This window comes from Pygocentrus nattereri, chromosome 8, assembly GCF_015220715.1.
Source record: "Pygocentrus nattereri isolate fPygNat1 chromosome 8, fPygNat1.pri, whole genome shotgun sequence".
NCBI classification, from domain to species: Eukaryota; Metazoa; Chordata; class Actinopteri; order Characiformes; family Serrasalmidae; genus Pygocentrus; species Pygocentrus nattereri.
The window spans coordinates 7714137-7731077 of record NC_051218.1 but is presented as its reverse complement, the minus strand read 5'-3'; the positions used below and the strand labels follow the sequence as shown (position 1 = coordinate 7731077).

The 16941-nt window shown below is 42.0% G+C and overlaps 1 protein-coding gene across 1 annotated transcript in view; it reads right to left on the bottom strand.

Annotated features, from left to right (window-relative positions):
• Positions 1-2214: 2214 nt before the first annotated feature.
• The window catches only part of nup160 (nucleoporin 160), a 33918-nt gene continuing 19191 nt past the window's right edge, over positions 2215-16941 (bottom strand). The window contains exons 18-35 of the mRNA XM_037540671.1: positions 16588-16658; positions 16147-16306; positions 15530-15599; positions 14152-14250; positions 13212-13331; positions 12895-12990; positions 11686-11780; positions 11175-11271; positions 9894-9999; positions 9608-9768; positions 8302-8362; positions 7737-7847; positions 6491-6614; positions 6049-6150; positions 4536-4677; positions 3935-4060; positions 2679-2774; positions 2215-2436 (exon numbers count right to left, since the gene is read on the bottom strand). Coding sequence (XP_037396568.1) covers positions 2353-2436; positions 2679-2774; positions 3935-4060; positions 4536-4677; positions 6049-6150; positions 6491-6614; positions 7737-7847; positions 8302-8362; positions 9608-9768; positions 9894-9999; positions 11175-11271; positions 11686-11780; positions 12895-12990; positions 13212-13331; positions 14152-14250; positions 15530-15599; positions 16147-16306; positions 16588-16658 — 1921 coding nt within the window. The 3' untranslated portion in view covers positions 2215-2352. The remainder of the gene's footprint in view (positions 2437-2678; positions 2775-3934; positions 4061-4535; positions 4678-6048; positions 6151-6490; positions 6615-7736; positions 7848-8301; positions 8363-9607; positions 9769-9893; positions 10000-11174; positions 11272-11685; positions 11781-12894; positions 12991-13211; positions 13332-14151; positions 14251-15529; positions 15600-16146; positions 16307-16587; positions 16659-16941) is intronic.

Genomic DNA, 16941 nt, shown 5'->3' with positions numbered 1-16941 from the left:
ACTAATTGTTGAAGGTTTGTAGGTGGATTTCTTTCCCATTCTTGCTTGATGTACAACTTCAGCTGCTCAACAGTCCGGGGTCTTCGTTGTCATATTTTGCGCTTCATAACGCGCCACACATTTTCAATGGGAGACGGGTCTGGACTGCAGGCAGGCCAGACTAGTACCCGCACTCTTTTACTACGAAGCCACGCTGTCGTAACATGCAGAATGAGGCTTGGCATCGTCTTGCTGAAATAAGCAGGATGTCCCTGAAAAAGACGTTGCTTGGATGGCAGCAGATGTTGCTCCAAAACCTGTATGGACCTTTCAGCATTAATGGGGCCTTCACAGATGTGCAAGTTACCCATGCCATGGGCACTAACACACCCCCACACCATCAGAGATGCTGGCTTTTGAACTTTTGCACTGATAACAATCCGGACAGTCCTTTTCCTCTTTGGCCCAGAGGACACGACGTCCATGATTTCCAAAACCAATTTGAAATGTGGACTCGTCAGACCACAGGACACTTTTCCTCTTTGTGTCAGTCCATCTCAGATGAGCTCGGGCCCAGAGAAGCCGGCGGCGTTTCTGGGTGGTGTTGATATCTGGCTTTCGCTTTGCATGGCGAGTTGGAGTTTTAACTTGCACTTGTAGATGGAGCAACGAACTGAGTTCACTGACAGTGGTTTTCTGAAGTGTTCCTGAGCCCATGTGGTAATATCCATTACAGAATGATGTCGGTTTTTAATGCAGTGCCGTCTGAGGGATCGAAGGTCACGGGCATTCAGTGTTGGTTTTCTGCCTTGCCGCTTACTTGCAGAGATTTCTCCAGATTCTCTGAATCTTTTGATGATATTATGGACTGTAGATGATGAAATCCCTAAATTCCTTGCAGTTGCATGTTGAGAAACGTTGTTCTTAAACTGTTGGACTGTTTGCTCACGCAGTTCACAAAGTGGTGAACCTCGCCCGTCCTTGCTTGTGAACGACTGAGCCTTTCAGGGATGCTCCCTTTATACCCAATCATGACACCCACCTGTTTCCAATTAACCTGCTCACCTGTGGAATGTTCCAAACAGGTGTTTTTTTGAGCATTCTAGAACTTTCCCAGTCTTTTGTTGCCTCTGTCTCAACTTCTTTGGAACGTGTTGCAGGCATCAAATTCAAAATGAGTGAATATTTGTGAACAACAAAGTTTATCCATTTGAACATTAAATATCTTGTCTTTGTAGTGTATTCAATTGAATATAGGTTGAAAAGGATTTGCAAATCATCATATTCTGTTTTTGTTTTACACAACATCCCAACTTCATTGGAATTGGGTTTGTACAACACAAATATAGATATTTAATTTACCATCCAGAACCACCAGTTAACCTACACGAGTTTGTATGGAATGTTGAGGATGGAAAATAGTGGAAAATCTGGAATAATACGTTTTCTTTGGGGACTATTTTGACACACAAACTCCATTCATGGTGGAGGGAGACATGCAGGGTGCCAAGTTCTCTCAATTATCATAAAACAGCGTCTCAGTCATCAGGCAGTGAATTCAGAACCATTTCATGTAGGAACTTTCTGTGAGGAGCTTTTAGAGGGAGACGTCTGGTTCCTATCACCACCACTGTGAGCAGTTCTGAGTCGGTAAGTTTATCTAGAACTGAGTGTCTCGCACCAAACCACAAAAAAAAAAAAAAAATGGTTCAGTGCCCCTTTATCACTGCACATGCCCACCCTTGTTTTGTCTGAATACTTGAGGATTTGGCATATGCTGGTTCTGGTACTTTGCCCTGCAGCAGTCGCAAAAGCCTCAATGCATCTTTATTATTTATGTTTCAGACTAAAGAGATCAGTTATTTCTAATGATGAAATATTACAGTGATTGTGGTGAATAATGAGCAGAGAGCTGAATGTGTGTCTGTTAGGAGGAATAACGTTAGAACCACCTCCTCATGCTGTGAGACGAATGAGTGACTTCAGGTCTACAGTTAGCTCCATACTAATTGGGATATTAGCTTGAATTACTCAGTAGTTATATCAGCTGCACAGCCCCAGAAAACGGATACCAAACGCCCTTCGACCGTCTCAACATATTAATTGTAAGAGGGTGAATGAGGTTTTTTGCTGATTGTTGCTTTAACAGCTGTGACAAATGCCAGTTTCCTCTCTTCCAGTGTTCGGTAGAAGCGTTTTTGGCAATTTACTGAAATAAAGACAAGTTACTCTTAATAGAAACTGAAAACCTTTTATTGCTTATAAAATAGTTTACAAAACTCCATATTAATGTAGTCAAGTGATAGAAAAATAAAGTCCAGTGGTGGCCGCTGATGTTCGGAGGTGAAGTGCTGTGGTCAGGTGGGTTTGGGTTCAGTGAGCGTGCAGACGGTGTCTGGTACTCTGTTCCACCACCCTGTGGTACTCGGCCAGCTTCACGCTCAGCTTCTCATACACCTGCACAGAGTCCACAGTTCAGCACATCGTACTGATAGGCTCTATAATGTTCATATGATCCACACAGTCACTCTGACAGACTGTAATACACTACAGGAAGCGTAGGGGGCATGTCTATAGAAAAAAAGTCAATAGCACATTGTATAGCTAAAAATGGCTTGACTGTTTAACCAAAGTCAATGACAGGTTAATTGATTATGTAAGTAACTAGTCGATGGTGTTCTGCTGTGCTGTTTGCTGACCTGAGTGTTGGCCTGGCTGTCTCTCAGGCTGTGCAGCAGCTGGTCGATGGAGGTGTAGGGCAGCCAGACGAGCGGTGCCATGGCTGAGAGCGGCATCTACCAAAAACAACCAATCATCAGTCAGACACAGACACCAGCACTTCAACTGCTGCAGCTCAGGAGGAGCTTGTTAATGAGCTCGTCTATAAACGGATAGCAGGTCTGCCTGAGCTCACAATCTGCTGCAGTTCCTGCCCGGACCTCAATGCCCAGAGAGGACGTGCTTTTAATTCTGTGTTTAATCTAATTTCATATGCAATACTCCACTCCAGCTCCGCTCCGGCTTTTCTGTGTCCTGCTACTCGGATATCGGAGAAACCGTTCCACATGATCCACACTGATATTTACAGTATATATTGAATGTATGGAGACGCTGCACTCTTTATTTCAATAACTTTATAATTGCTGTTATTACACTAAGAACTGGTTAAACATTGAGCTACTCAGGCTTTTTCAGAAGGTTTAGGCTTAACGTGACGACCCAATCACAAGCTTGAAAACTGCGGAGGGTAAACAAACATACAAGCTTTTAACACCATCCTCTATCATTCGCGCAGCACATTGGACGACAGGAGTCGGACCATCTATAAAATTGGAATCTCCAGTCTGTAGCTGTGATGATCAGCTCAGTGCATAGGCCGTGTATGAACGGCCGTCATGTCCGAGCTGGAGAGTCTCTGCAGCCTCATTCAGTGTGGAGAAAAGGACTGTCTGCGGGACAGAGTGACACTGGAGTGTTTCAGCGCGAGAGTCGGAGAACACGAGCGCTCTGACTTTCTGAAAAGTCGTTTCAGGCAAAACCACGTCGCTCACATGCTCCAGTGTTAGAGAGTATTAGGGCTGAGCTATTAGACAAACCCTGAATGACTTCAATAACAAACTAACAGTTGTAAATATACAGACACATATATAAAGTGTTCAGGGTAGGAGGGGAACAGGAGGTCAGGATTAGCAGCAGAAGTTTCCCCAACACAGACCAGGATCAGGAAATGCTGAGCTATGGAGAAGGAAAGCGCAGACCTACGCCATCTGCTGGATGCATTCAAATATTTTAAATAGCCATTTATTTCACCACAGGGAGTTGATTAAAAACCAAAAAGCTGGAACTGTGCTAGAAGTCATTTAGTGAGTAAGCAATATAAATGAATGTGGGGGCAACACGGTATGTTATTTCATTCCCTATGGAACAGGCTCTGCATTCGGGCGTAGCTGCTCACCTCTATCCCGAAATACTGGTGTCCCTTTCCCAGCAGAGCATCCACGTATTCCAGAACCAGCTCAGCAGCGGACTCCAGCTGGTCATAGTTCAGGTACAGACGCAGCAGAGCTGCAGCGTCCACTTTCTGCAGAGAAAGTGGTTGGTTAGTGTAGTGGTGGTTGGTTAGTGTAGTGGTTAACACCTTTGCCTTCTACACTGTAGACTGGGGTTCAATCCCCGACCAGGGCAAGCACCCTACACTATACTAATAAGGGTCCTTGGGCAAGACTCCTAACACCACCTTGGTCTACCTGTGTAAAATGATCAAATTGTAAGTCGTTCTGGATAAGAGCGTCAGCAAAATGCCATAAATGTAAAAAGAAACCAAGTGAAGAGCCCTTCTTTAAACGCCTTATCGCGCTGATAACAGCTGCAGGGTCAGCCTCGGCTCCAGCACCGGTACTAAAGGAAAACACCGCTATGACTAATGCGGGCACTGCGAGGTCATTATTTCAGATGGGAAAAACGGGATTAGAGCAATTATGTAAATTCCAAAATGATCTAATTCCAACTGGATAAACATGTTTACAGTTTACAAAACTATAGAAGGCAGTGTTTACCTTGTAGGCGTTAACCAGCCAATCAGGAACAGGCACTCCGTGAGAGAGCAGCCTGTTGATGACACAGCGATAGTACTGAGCATTCTGGGATTGATGCTTCTCCAGGTATGAGGCTAAAAGTCTCCAGGCTTCATCTGTAGCACTGAGAGGAGAGAAGAACCCAAATTCAGCAACAGGAACATTCAGGAATACTCAGACTGGAGTCACAGAAAAGGATCTTTTTCCTTTTTATGATGGACGATGATATTGGAATCATATCGACATCCGCAACGTATTTATACTGATTTATACCGGGGATGGTGAGCTACTGCACCACAGCGCACGCGCACACACGCACACACACACACACACACACACACACACACACACACACACACACACACCAAAGCGCTTATACTGCATTTATAACTACACAAACAAATTATAACTTTTTGTATAGGTCACAGTGGATTTACTCCCAATTCATACATTATATAAATGGTTATGTAGTCAGCAGAGACCTCTCCCTGACTATAACTGGTCCTAATCTACAGCGAGTTCAGAATGCTGCTGCAAGGGTCTTGACCCGCAGAAGAAAGAGAGATCATATTACACCTGCACTCCACTCACTGCACTGGTTACCTGTCAGTTTTAGAATAGATTTTAAGGTTCTGGTGATGGTTTTTAAATGTCTTCATGGTCTTGCTGCTCTTTACCTCAGTGAAATGATGGTGAGATATGTTCCTGTCAGGTCTCTCAGGTCTTCAAACAGTAATCTACTGGTGATTCCTAAAACCCGGTTAAAGATTGGCGAGGGTGCTTTTAGCCACTACGGCCCAAAGCTTTGGAACTCTCTTCCTGAGGAGCTAAGAGGCTTTACATCCCTGTACAGCTTCAAGAGTAATCTTAAAACCTTCCTGTTTAGATCTGCTTTTAGTTAAGAAACTTTTGTCTGTTCTATCTTTTTCATTTTATCTTTTTCAGTTTATTTCATTATTTTATTTTGTTTCCTTCTATCTTTATTTCTTTTAATGTGTTTTGCTTATCTTTGTTTTCTTTTTATTTATTCTGTAAAGCACTTTGAGTTGCATGTATGTATGAAAGGTGCTATACAAATAAAGATTATATTATTATTATTATTATTAATCGCCTCCATGCCTGTTCTGAGACCTCCCCCTGGCTATGATTTGTCCTAATCGCCTCCATGCCTGTTCCGAGACCTCCCCCTGACTGTGACTGGCCCTATTCGCCTCCATGTCTGTTCTGAGACCTCCCCCTGACTGTGATTTGTCCTAATTTCCTCCTTGTCTGTTCTGAGACCTCCCTCTGACTGTGATTTGTCCTAATCGCCTCTGCGTCTATTCCAAGACCTCCCCCTGACTGTGACTGGTCCTAATCGCCTCCTTGTCTGTTCTGAGACCTGTCCATGTGACACCAGTAGGTTTTCCAACTCCACAGTCAGCCTACAAGAAGCTTGTTAATTAGATAATGAGTTGCATCATGTGTGAAAAGCACGAGATTCCAGCAAACACACCTGCATTCTTTAGTGGTGATGAGACTCGGGAGCTGATTGGCTGCCAACCAGTTCCAGGCTTCATTCTGACTCTGCTCTCCTCCGTACTGGAGCTTAATACACCTGAAACACAGACGTTAGAAATATTCAGACTCTTGCGTGAAATGTACTTCAGTCCATGCTTATAGAAAATATACAGAAACCACACACTGCTATTTTCCATTCCACCTTAAATGGTGCCTCAGGGGCCAAAATATAACTGCTGCACCATTTAAAGTGGAAAAGAACATTTCAATAAGAATGGGAAGCCATGATTTAGACAGGCAGTTTCCACCATGCTAACTGGTGGGTATTAATTTCCATTAGTTGTTGGTTACGTTAGCCGCATAGCTCCAGTGCTAACACATCCCAGCTGATGAACATACTGTGGGTGGGTGAGAAACTATCGCTCAGTGAAACTTACTTAAACGTCAGACCCTCGAAGACGGGCGTCAGGGGCAGTTTGAACGTCTGACACAGAGACAGCGCCGTGTCGAAGAGACCAGCCTGGACCAGCAGGGCAACCATTTCCGCTGCAGAGGCGCTGCCTGAGGAACCAAGCAAAGAAACACCTCAGTGTATCAGACCAGTTATTCTGTTATATTCACCCTCTGAAGCCTTTAATTGAGGAGCATCTTAAAAAGAAACTGGTAAGAATGCGTTCTTCTTCTTTATAAACAGAAAAAGGCAGCCACACAAGTGTCTACAATCATTTTTAGTCGTTTTCACCTCCATCCATTGAGAATTAGCTCATGGCCACCCTCTAGTGTTTTGTGGTGAGTCCAGGCTCCCATTAGCTCTTTCAACTGGATGGCTGATTGTAGCCATCACAACTTTAAAGTGGTTTAAATTACAGACATGATACACAAGTCACAACATTCAGCAGTCCAGCCCTGTCCAGCCACGCTGTCATGGACGTGTAACAAAGCATCAGCGCTGCCTTTAGGCTTCATAACTCAGTGTTATAATACAGTGAGAAAAATGGCAATAAAATAAAGCATCCATCAAAATTCCTGCAGAATAAACAGAATAAGAAGAATAAAACCAAATTCTGGTCTTTTCAGGTCAAGGACACACTAGTCCAGTGATATCCAGCAATCTCCAGCCCTGGTCCTGGAGGTCTACCTTCCTGCAGTCTTTAATTCTACCCTGTATCGAATAAGATGCCCTGCCCCTTACTTAACTCTAATACAGCTGATCCAGCTACCCAGAGACTGGCAAAGGGTAGATCCAAGGTGAAAGACAGTTCATCTGAAAGGAATCTGGCACCAAGCAAATTTTTAATAAAAAAAAATGGCCAAATTCATTAAAGAATCAATTTTTTTAGTGGATTTTATTTTCAAATTTCTCTCCAATTTAATCATATCTGATTCCAATAACTATTCAGGACTCCTCCAATCACACGACACCACCAGCTCTAGGAGGGCGAAGACGAACAGGTCGAACCCATGTCACTGTCACATGTAAATACTTTGTATTTGAACAAAATACCAAAACAATTACACCGTCTTATCCTCAGGTTTGACGTGTTAAACTGGCTCTGGCACAAATATTTACAGGTTATACCGTTTTCCTCTAAATACACCTGATCAGGTATTAATATGCACTGAATGACGAAAAACGATCATCTGGATGAAAACCGTGACGTGCAGCGTGGGCGTGTGCTGTACCTGCGATGGCGGCTGACGGTGGGTGCTGCTGAGCGAGTGTGAGGCGGCAGCGGGAGAGGATGTACTCCTTCTCCAGATCCTGCAGCTCCAAAATCTCGATCTGACGGCTCACTGCAGACACAACAGCATCACACACACCATTCACAGCATGGACCGGTGGAGTAATTACCTAAAAATCAATGCACTTAAATCCACACTGATGCACCCAATGTCAATATTGCTGAGTTTGTCTGGAATTCGCTACAGGGGTCTTGAAACCTCCTACATCGTTACAGGGGTCTCGAAAAATGCTACAACACTACAGGGGTCTCAAATTTGCTCACTTGGGTCACTCATCATTTTACACTTTCACTCTGACCACCTTCAGACAGCCTGAAACTGAGTTTAACTTTTCTCCTTTTTATTTAAATTGTATTATTCATTTTTATTCATTTCATCTTAGTTTTACTGCACGAGTTATTTGATGTTCATACTTTTACTGTTCTCAACATGGGCTAGGATTTTTTTAAAATGTGATTTTATCAGATTATTTTATACGTGTAAAGGCACTGAATGAAATATTTACCTGGAGCTGCAGCCAGCTCGCCGTCATGAGTGCGCTTGGGTGACGTTCCAGGACGATCAGACTGATTGACAGAAAGAAAGTTACTGCACATCCTGAAAGATCTCCATATTACCTCTGATGTGTGATTAAATGAGAATTCCTAATGAATGTTACAGCATTAAGAGTCTAAATCTGGATCTGCATCAGCTTAAATTAGCATCAGCAGAGAAACATTTAAGTGTCGACCATCATTCAGTATCTCTAACACGCTGGATAATGTGGCTTCTGATGCTGCACCGCTGCCTATAAATACTGACAATTCAGGCTTCAAGCTGCTGATAATGGGTTTAGCTTTAGAGACACTGAACAGAGGAGGGTTACTACACACTTTCCGTTTCAAAATTCCATACTTCTCCAGACTTCAGTAGATCTTAAAGCCCTTTGATGTTCCTCAGAAAACGAACATCCAGTCCACACTCCTACACGAGAAGCTGGACGACATTCCACGGCCAAACATCTCCACAAAGAGGAGCTAAACTAACCAGTGCTACCTGTACTCATTATATTCCCTTTAACATGTTGATTAAACAACATTATTGTTCCCCTCATATGTTCAGTCCCATTTATAAATAAGAATCATAGAAAAATGAAAAATTTCATTTTCACGCTGTCTGTGCAGCCTTGTTCATTCACTGTGTCCATGGAAACGAACGCAGTGGTACAGTTTCTGATAACAGGATTTTTGCTGCTCCACTCACCATGAAAAACCACGCAGCTTATATGATCAAGGTATTTTTATAAACTCAGAATTTTGTATTTTAGAACATTTTGAAATGAGGCAACAATCTGGAAACAAATTTTTCCATAATCTTTTTTCCCCCCATCTTATCAAATCACTTAGCAAATCAAATTCCATACCTCATAGGAACACTGGCACAGTTTGGGGCCAGCATGATGATTTACGCGTGAGGTTAACTGGTGGGGTAAAAGCATTATAGCTCCAGTGTTGAAACCAAAGACACAAACTTCAGACACCAAACAAGTCGTAGCTGTAAACAGCATTTCTGAACAGTCGCTTTAAGCCAGTGGTGGACAGTAACTCAGTAAATGCAATTAGTTTCTGTACTTAACTAGTTTTTTCGTGTATCTGTACTGAAGATTTTCTATAATTGGGCGACTTTTTACTTTTACTTTACTTTACTCCACTACATTTCAAAGTCAAATATTTTACTTTTTCCTCCACTACATTGAGAAATCTGTTGTTCCTTTTGGTCGTTCCATTTTTTGAAGGCTTTAGTCTATCTGGGTGAAGATGAACGATACTCACAGCAGGTCCGGGCGAAGGCTGGACGATCCATGCGTATTCAGGCCGAATGAGGCGGAGGCAGTTCAGAGCAGCGAGGAAACAGTTCACCTGTTTCTGTAACCCGCGCAGAGTCCGAACCTCCCGACCCAGACGCATACCGTACTCGAACATCACTGTGCCAGCTGGAAAACACAGCACACGGTCAGCACTGACCACACTGAACGGTCTTCATTCCTGTTTACACCACCATAATATCTGTTCGACCTCTTTCAGAAAATACTCCAGCTTTTCCTTTGCTGGTTTGTACCTTTCCTGTAGTTGTGGCGGTTGATGTGAAATGCGTAGAGCAGTTCATAGTAATTATGGGTCATCAGATCCACTGCTCGGGCACGAGACTCAATTATACTGACCACCTATGACGACACAGATACGGGTCACCAGTGAAAAGCAGTGTACTAATTACATTGATGATCAGTCAAAGACCTTGAAACAACACACAAAAAAAAAAGAACAATATGCAAATTACCAATTAATCACTGCTGATTCATCCAAAACCAAGGTTAACTGATACAGATGTGCAATAAGAAAAAATTAAATCCACTTCAAAAAGTTCTCAAAACTCGATAAGTCACAATCTTTATCTGTGTAGAGTCTGATTCTCTACACAGCCTGCAGTGTTTCTGCACCTGTGAAGAGCCTCAGCACCAAGACCCTCACATTTTACTGTGTAGTTAACAGTACTGAGTTTCCTCGTCGAGTGTAAATGACCCTCTACAGCAGGGGTGTCTCAGTAAAAAGGCCATATTAGAAAATCTTAACAAATCTATGGGCCAGAGGGGGGGGGGAAGCTTTTATTTAATTTTTTTATTAATGTTGTGCTGTAACCTGAACTGGCCATTGTTTATTCAAAACTTCCAACAGTAAAATACAGGCAACCTTGAAATATTACATGAATATAAAATATTTACTTAAAATATTCTAAATATAAATATCTCCAGGTGCTTAGTCTTTTAAATCTACCTGTTTGCTTGAACTAGTCCTCTGGCATCTTTTCATTGCTACAAGTTCATTAATTCTTCGGCTCAGTTTCTGAGCTGACGTTTAGTGGTTGAACTGCAGCTGAACTGCAGCTAGTGTGTTTAGTGATGTGATTGGTGTGGAATTGCTTAGAACCTGTAGAATAGAGGTGTAACTAGAGTCGGAGTGAACATAACATTGCAGTGCATGCTGGGGACTGTAGTGCAGCGCACTGTAAAACAGGTTAATATGAAGAGAAAATTAAAATACTTCTGCCTGCCAGATAGGATTGTGTCACGGGCCTGATCTGGCCCACAGGCTGTGTGTTTGACCCATGGGCTCTACAGGCTGCAGCAGCTAAAGTTTCTTCAGGGGGCGCTATGACACTCTGTGGGACAAACTAAGTTGCATCACTGTCTGTTCAAAATAAGTACCCTAATGCATTTGGTGGGTTTTTTTTGATCCATTGTACTGCACCATAATGTCTAAACCGCAGTGTGAACCGAATCGTGACTGTGTACCATGAAAGCCCTAATCATCAGCACCAGAGGTGTGCGTGGAGAAAACTGACCTCTTCGTGCAGGTTGACGTAGGGGAACTGGACAAGATCCTGAAGCTGAGCACGTTCACACAGGACAACCACCAGCTGCCGCAGACAGTCCAACTGCCTACACACACAAACACATACACACAGCTCTGTTACCTCATTCTCACCTTCAAAAGAATCACCTGATTCTTTCCCCTAAATGTGACGAGGTTTTTCCAGTGTACTGGCTGGCGGCCCACTTAAAACAGTTCGAAACAAAAGCCAGGGGCCACTCTGGACTCCTCTGGAACGGGCTGCACCAGGTTTGTGTATGTTTGTACGCAAGTTTGTGTGTAAAGTCATTACTGAGTCCTAAGTTGCACTAGTCACTTTTAAACTATCCTTTTACCAAATTTGGTTGCACCACAAATCTGTCAGTTGTGTCCAAGTAGTTAGTAACAACTAACTAATGCCGGCCTCATACCAAATGATTTCACTATTGCAGACAAATTTCCAAATGTCGGAATAAAACCATGGGAAGTTCTGGATTCTGTACCTGCTGGCGTCCGGGTTTTGCGTCAGGGCTTCGTAAGCCTCTCTGTTGTGTCCGAGGTCCAGATGGTGTTTAAAAATCCGTGTCCACAGAGCAGCCTGCAAAAAACCCCCAAAAATAAACAAAAAAAACAAAAAAACAAAACAAAAACACAGCTTTCTTAAAAAGGAGCCATGTGCTACAATTCCCCCCTTCTTTAAACCTCTTATGCTCATGAATACATTTTCATTTTTCCATCTGAACTTACACACCCAAACCCGTAAGGCAAATTATTCAGTAACTGCATTAAATAAATGCAAAGTATTTTTTTTTTAAAAAGCCACTCAAATGAGCAGAACATGTTTTATGATCTACACATATTACTATATGCTTACAATTTACTGCTGAAAGATCTCAGATGCTCTTCGTATTACTTTATAAAAGTAACGTTTACAGAGCAGATCACTGAAAAGACGCCGTCTGTTTATAGTTTATAGCCCAGATTTGGGGAAAAAACGGGTCGACTTTCAGTAGAAAAACAAACTGAGTTCAGCTTCTTTTGTTGTAAGGGTTTAAAATGACATCATCTATTAGACTGGAGAGAAGAGTTACAGCCTCATACGACACCCAGCTTCTTAAAGAAGCTTAGAAAATATGAAAAGTTATGAAGTAAAGAATATGAGGAAGTGTGTTTTGAAACCACCGGTGGTACCAAGGAGCAAAAGAGGTTAATTTTTCCAAAGAAATCAAATTTATTTCTACTTGACCATCTCTCTTACAATTAAACAGCCTGTTTTCTGTTCCTTTTAGAATGATACAGAGCTCATTTGCATTTGTGAATGTTGCCTCACTCAAAAAGCAGCCAAGGCTGAAACACTCCCTATAACTTCATCATGAAGGGGGGGGGGCCTAAACTGCTGCAGTCTGAATAGGCGGATATACACAAACGGGACACTTCAAGTCCACCTCATTGTATTTATACTTTGCATACTTTGTTACCCCCTTTTACCCTGTTCTTCAGTGGTCAGAACCTCAAGGACCCTCACAGAGCAGGTACTATTTGGGTGGTGGGTCATTCTCAGCGCTGCAGTAACACTGATGTAGTGGTGGCGTGCTCGTGTGTGTTGCGCTCGTGTGAGTGGATCAGACACACTGCCATGACACACACACACACACACACACACAGTGACTGCATAAAACCCTGTGTGTCAGATCTGTGCCATCAGTACCTACCAGACTCCTCTCATCATTCACAGCCTCTGATATGGCCAGTGTAGCCAACTGAATGACCAGCTCCGGCAAACCAACGTCCTCCAGGAGCCGCAGGACCTGATAAAAAAAAAAAAAAAAAAAAAAAAAAAAATTATATATATATATATATATATATATATATATATATATATATATATATATATATATATATATATATATATATATTTAAAAAAAAAATTAAAAAAAAAAAAAAAAAAAAAAAAAAAAAAAAACACCACATCAGCATAACTGAGCACAATGTAAACTGGATGAAGAATACTGCAGGTATGTTGCCGCACCTTGTTGTAATAGAGTAAGCGTGGAGCTGTTGTCCCCGCCTCCTCCTCTGAGCCTGTCAATCTATTAAGAAACTCCTCCTTCTCCACCTCCGGGGCCGCCTCCTGGAAACACTGCAGTGCCTGCAACATAAATTATTTGGTGAGTTTGTTGGCTGGAAAAAAGCAGAAATCTTAAAGCAGAAATCCAATTACTGTCTGACTCATGTGGACCCATTCCCCCCATTATCTGATTACTCAAGAGGATGAAAACACGCAGAACCAGTTACTGCCAGTCTGATTTTCTGCAGTTATCAGATTATTAATTGTAAACACTGAACCAGTTACTGCCACAGTCTGATTTTCTGCAGTTATCAGATTATTAAGTGTAAACACTGAACCAGTTACTGCCAGTCTGATTTTCTGCAGTTATCAGATTATTAAGTGTAAACACTGAACCAGTTACTGCCACAGTCTAATTTTCTGCAGTTATCAGATTATTAAGTGTAAACACTGAACCAGTTACTGCCACAGTCTGATTTTCTGCAGTTATCAGATTATTAAGTGTAAACACTGAACCAGTTACTGCCACAGTCTAATTTTCTGCAGTTATCAGATTATTAAGTGTAAACACTGAACCAGTTACTGCCACAGTCTGATTTTCTGCAGTTATCAGATTATTAAGTGTAAACATTGAACCAGTTACTGCCAGTCTGATTTTCTGCAGTTATCAGATTATTAAGTGTAAACACTGAACCAGTTACTGCCACAGTCTGATTTTCTGCAGTTATCAGATTATTAAGTGTAAACACTGAACCAGTTACTGCCAGTCTGATTTTCTGCAGTTATCAGATAAGTGCATATAAACACAAAGTTTCAATGATTCTGAAAGTAACAAACAGAACCATTTTTTGCATCTGAACACAGATCTAATACAGGATCTGAAGACGCAGGTGAGATTTACCTTCTGCCCTTCTCCGCTGGCCAGGTACGCCTGACCCAGGATAAATCGACAGGAGCCCACGTTGGCCTGACACCATGGACCAATCAGACGCACATACTCCTACAGACGTTAACAAAAAAAAAAACAAAAACAAAAAAACAAAAAAAACAAAACAAATAACTTTCTAAGCAACTACTTGTCCAAATAAGTTGAAATTTGGCATCGCTTATCTCTTAAGAACATAAGAACATTCCAGTTGTGACAGAAATCAGTGTTACATCACAACAATGAACTTCCAGATGGATAATGCTGGCGGCACAGCTCTGATATAAGCAGATCTCGTACCAATCCTGATCTGAAAGTTAAGTGCCATTAAAGCTGTTCTTGTGCCTTTAAAAGAGAAGTCCACCAAGTTTTTGGTGTGAAATGGTTCAGATGTCTTTACAGTGGTGGTGATGGGAACCAGGCGTCGCCGTCTACAACACACATATAGACATTTTATTTACCACCCAGAACCACCAGAGAACCTACACCAGTCTTCTGAGTTTATATGGAATGTTGATGATGGAAAATAGTGGAAAATCTGGAATAATACGTTTTCTTTGGGGACTATTTTGCCGCACAGCGCCCTGCATGTCTCCCTCCACCATGAATGGAGTTGAAGCTCTCTAAACTATCATAAAACAGCGTCTCAGTCATCATGCAGTGAATTCAGAACCATTTCATGTAGGAACTTTCTGTGAGGAGCTTTTAGAGGGGGACGTCTGGTTCCTATCACCACCACTGTGAGCAGTTCAACTCCTCTTTCCCTTCGTCAACAATCAATGGGACTGCATGGGGTTCATTTTTGGTCATTTAATCATGAGCAGCAGCCATTCAATCATTTCGACTGCAGTGTTTAATAAAAACAACTTTATAAAAGTCTTTATTTTATCTGCTATGATGATTTTAAACCGTCTCAGACTCGGGCATAGCTGCTCTGAGGTGATAGTCACTTTAGCACTGCAGTTTAACCACACTGAAGCACAGAGTTCAAATTAAACCTAACATAAAATCAGGAGAATTGAGGAGCCGCGACGAGGATGAAGCAGAAAGCCAAACAGTTTTCCAGTAGCAGAAAAGAAATGGGACTACTTCACATTTAAAAGGCATACGAGCCCATTTCCCCCCAAAACATCTGACATTACAGCCTCATACAAACAATATTTGAAAATTACTGACTATATTTTCTTTTAATCTGTTCTGTTTGTGTTTAGCACTACCTAAACTGAGCCGCTTCTGCTGCTGACTGGATGCGTTATTCTGATTTGGTCTATAATTGGAAGAGCAGATCGGCTGAACTCTGATTTAAGCAAACACCTGAAAGGTTTAGAACTGATTAATCATCTTTAAACCTCACCTGCAGTTGAGTGTACTGGCAGTTTCCCATCATGCACTCTGGGAACAGGAAGCCTGGGTTGCTGGGCCAGCTGGACACGATGATGTAAAGATTTAAACACATTCAGAACCAAAGCCGGACTCTAATCAGCTTGTTATGCAGTGCCCAGCTGTTTATCTGTTCAGCCTCTTCACCTGCAGTGTGTTCCATACAGTGGTTTCTGTTTGTGTTGCTGCTAAATATTTAGTTTCTTCCCCAGTCAGGAGCGTCCATTATCATCCACCTCCTGAAGTGGTCTACACGATCAGACCTGTATCTGTTTAACTGCATCTCGGGCGAGTTTACACTCACATTTTGTTGTGGTTTGGCCTCCATATAAAATGCTGATACTCAATATGCAAGAAGTGACCAGGTGTAAATGGTGCAACATCATTAAAAACATGTCCATGGCGATACGCTCACGTTCAGACACACGTGTGCTGTGACAGGAAAGTTTACCATTATAATATATATAATAACAAATAACCAAACAATGATTTCAGTATTCTAATACTGATCAACAACCAAGGGCAAAAAATTCAAAATTTGAGCATTTTTTGATTTTCGAAGGTTTCTGTATGGTGTGTTTGTGAGGATACAGCAGCTGTCCCAGCAGAGTGACCACACTGGAGCTGAGCTGAGGCCAGTGTAGTGGACTCTGCGCTGCTTGCAGGTCCCTCTGACCAAACAGCTGGGAGACAATGACCTTACGACCCACATTCTGATAAAATAGCTCCACCACTGTCTGAGGATTCAGCACTGAGAGAGAGACAGTGAGAGAGAGAGAATCTATTAAGTTGGGCGATATGGTAAGAACTGCACATCACAATATTTGATACATCATGATGTATGATATGCATCTCAATACTTTTGAGGTTTGGAAACAAATAACAGCTACAAACCTAAAAAAAAAACAAAAAAAAACCCCTAAAAACAGCAAAGTAACATTTAAACAAAGACTAAAAACCTGAGAAGGTATTTAATGTTTCACAATAACATCGTCCACACAGACGCTCCAGTGCTGCTGTTTTTGTTCTGACCTGATCTGTTGGGAGCCAGTGCTGCAGAGTCCGACAGCTCCAACACAGACAGGTGCTGCAGGTTAGCATCTCTGAGAGAGAGAGAGAGAGAGAGAGAGAGAGAGAGAGAGAGAGAGAGAGAGAGAGAGAGAGAGAGAGAGAGAGAGAGAGAGAGAGAGAAACAGAGGCATTGATGTTAAAGAGTCTATATCATGGAAAACATTTTTTCTTGCTTTTTTAAAATAAAAGAGTGTAGCTATACATATACATGTGTGTAAGCATACGTGACAAAAGTATTGGGACACCTCCACATCACACCTACACAGGAGTGTGAATGAATGAATGAATGAATGAATGAATGAATGAATGAATGAA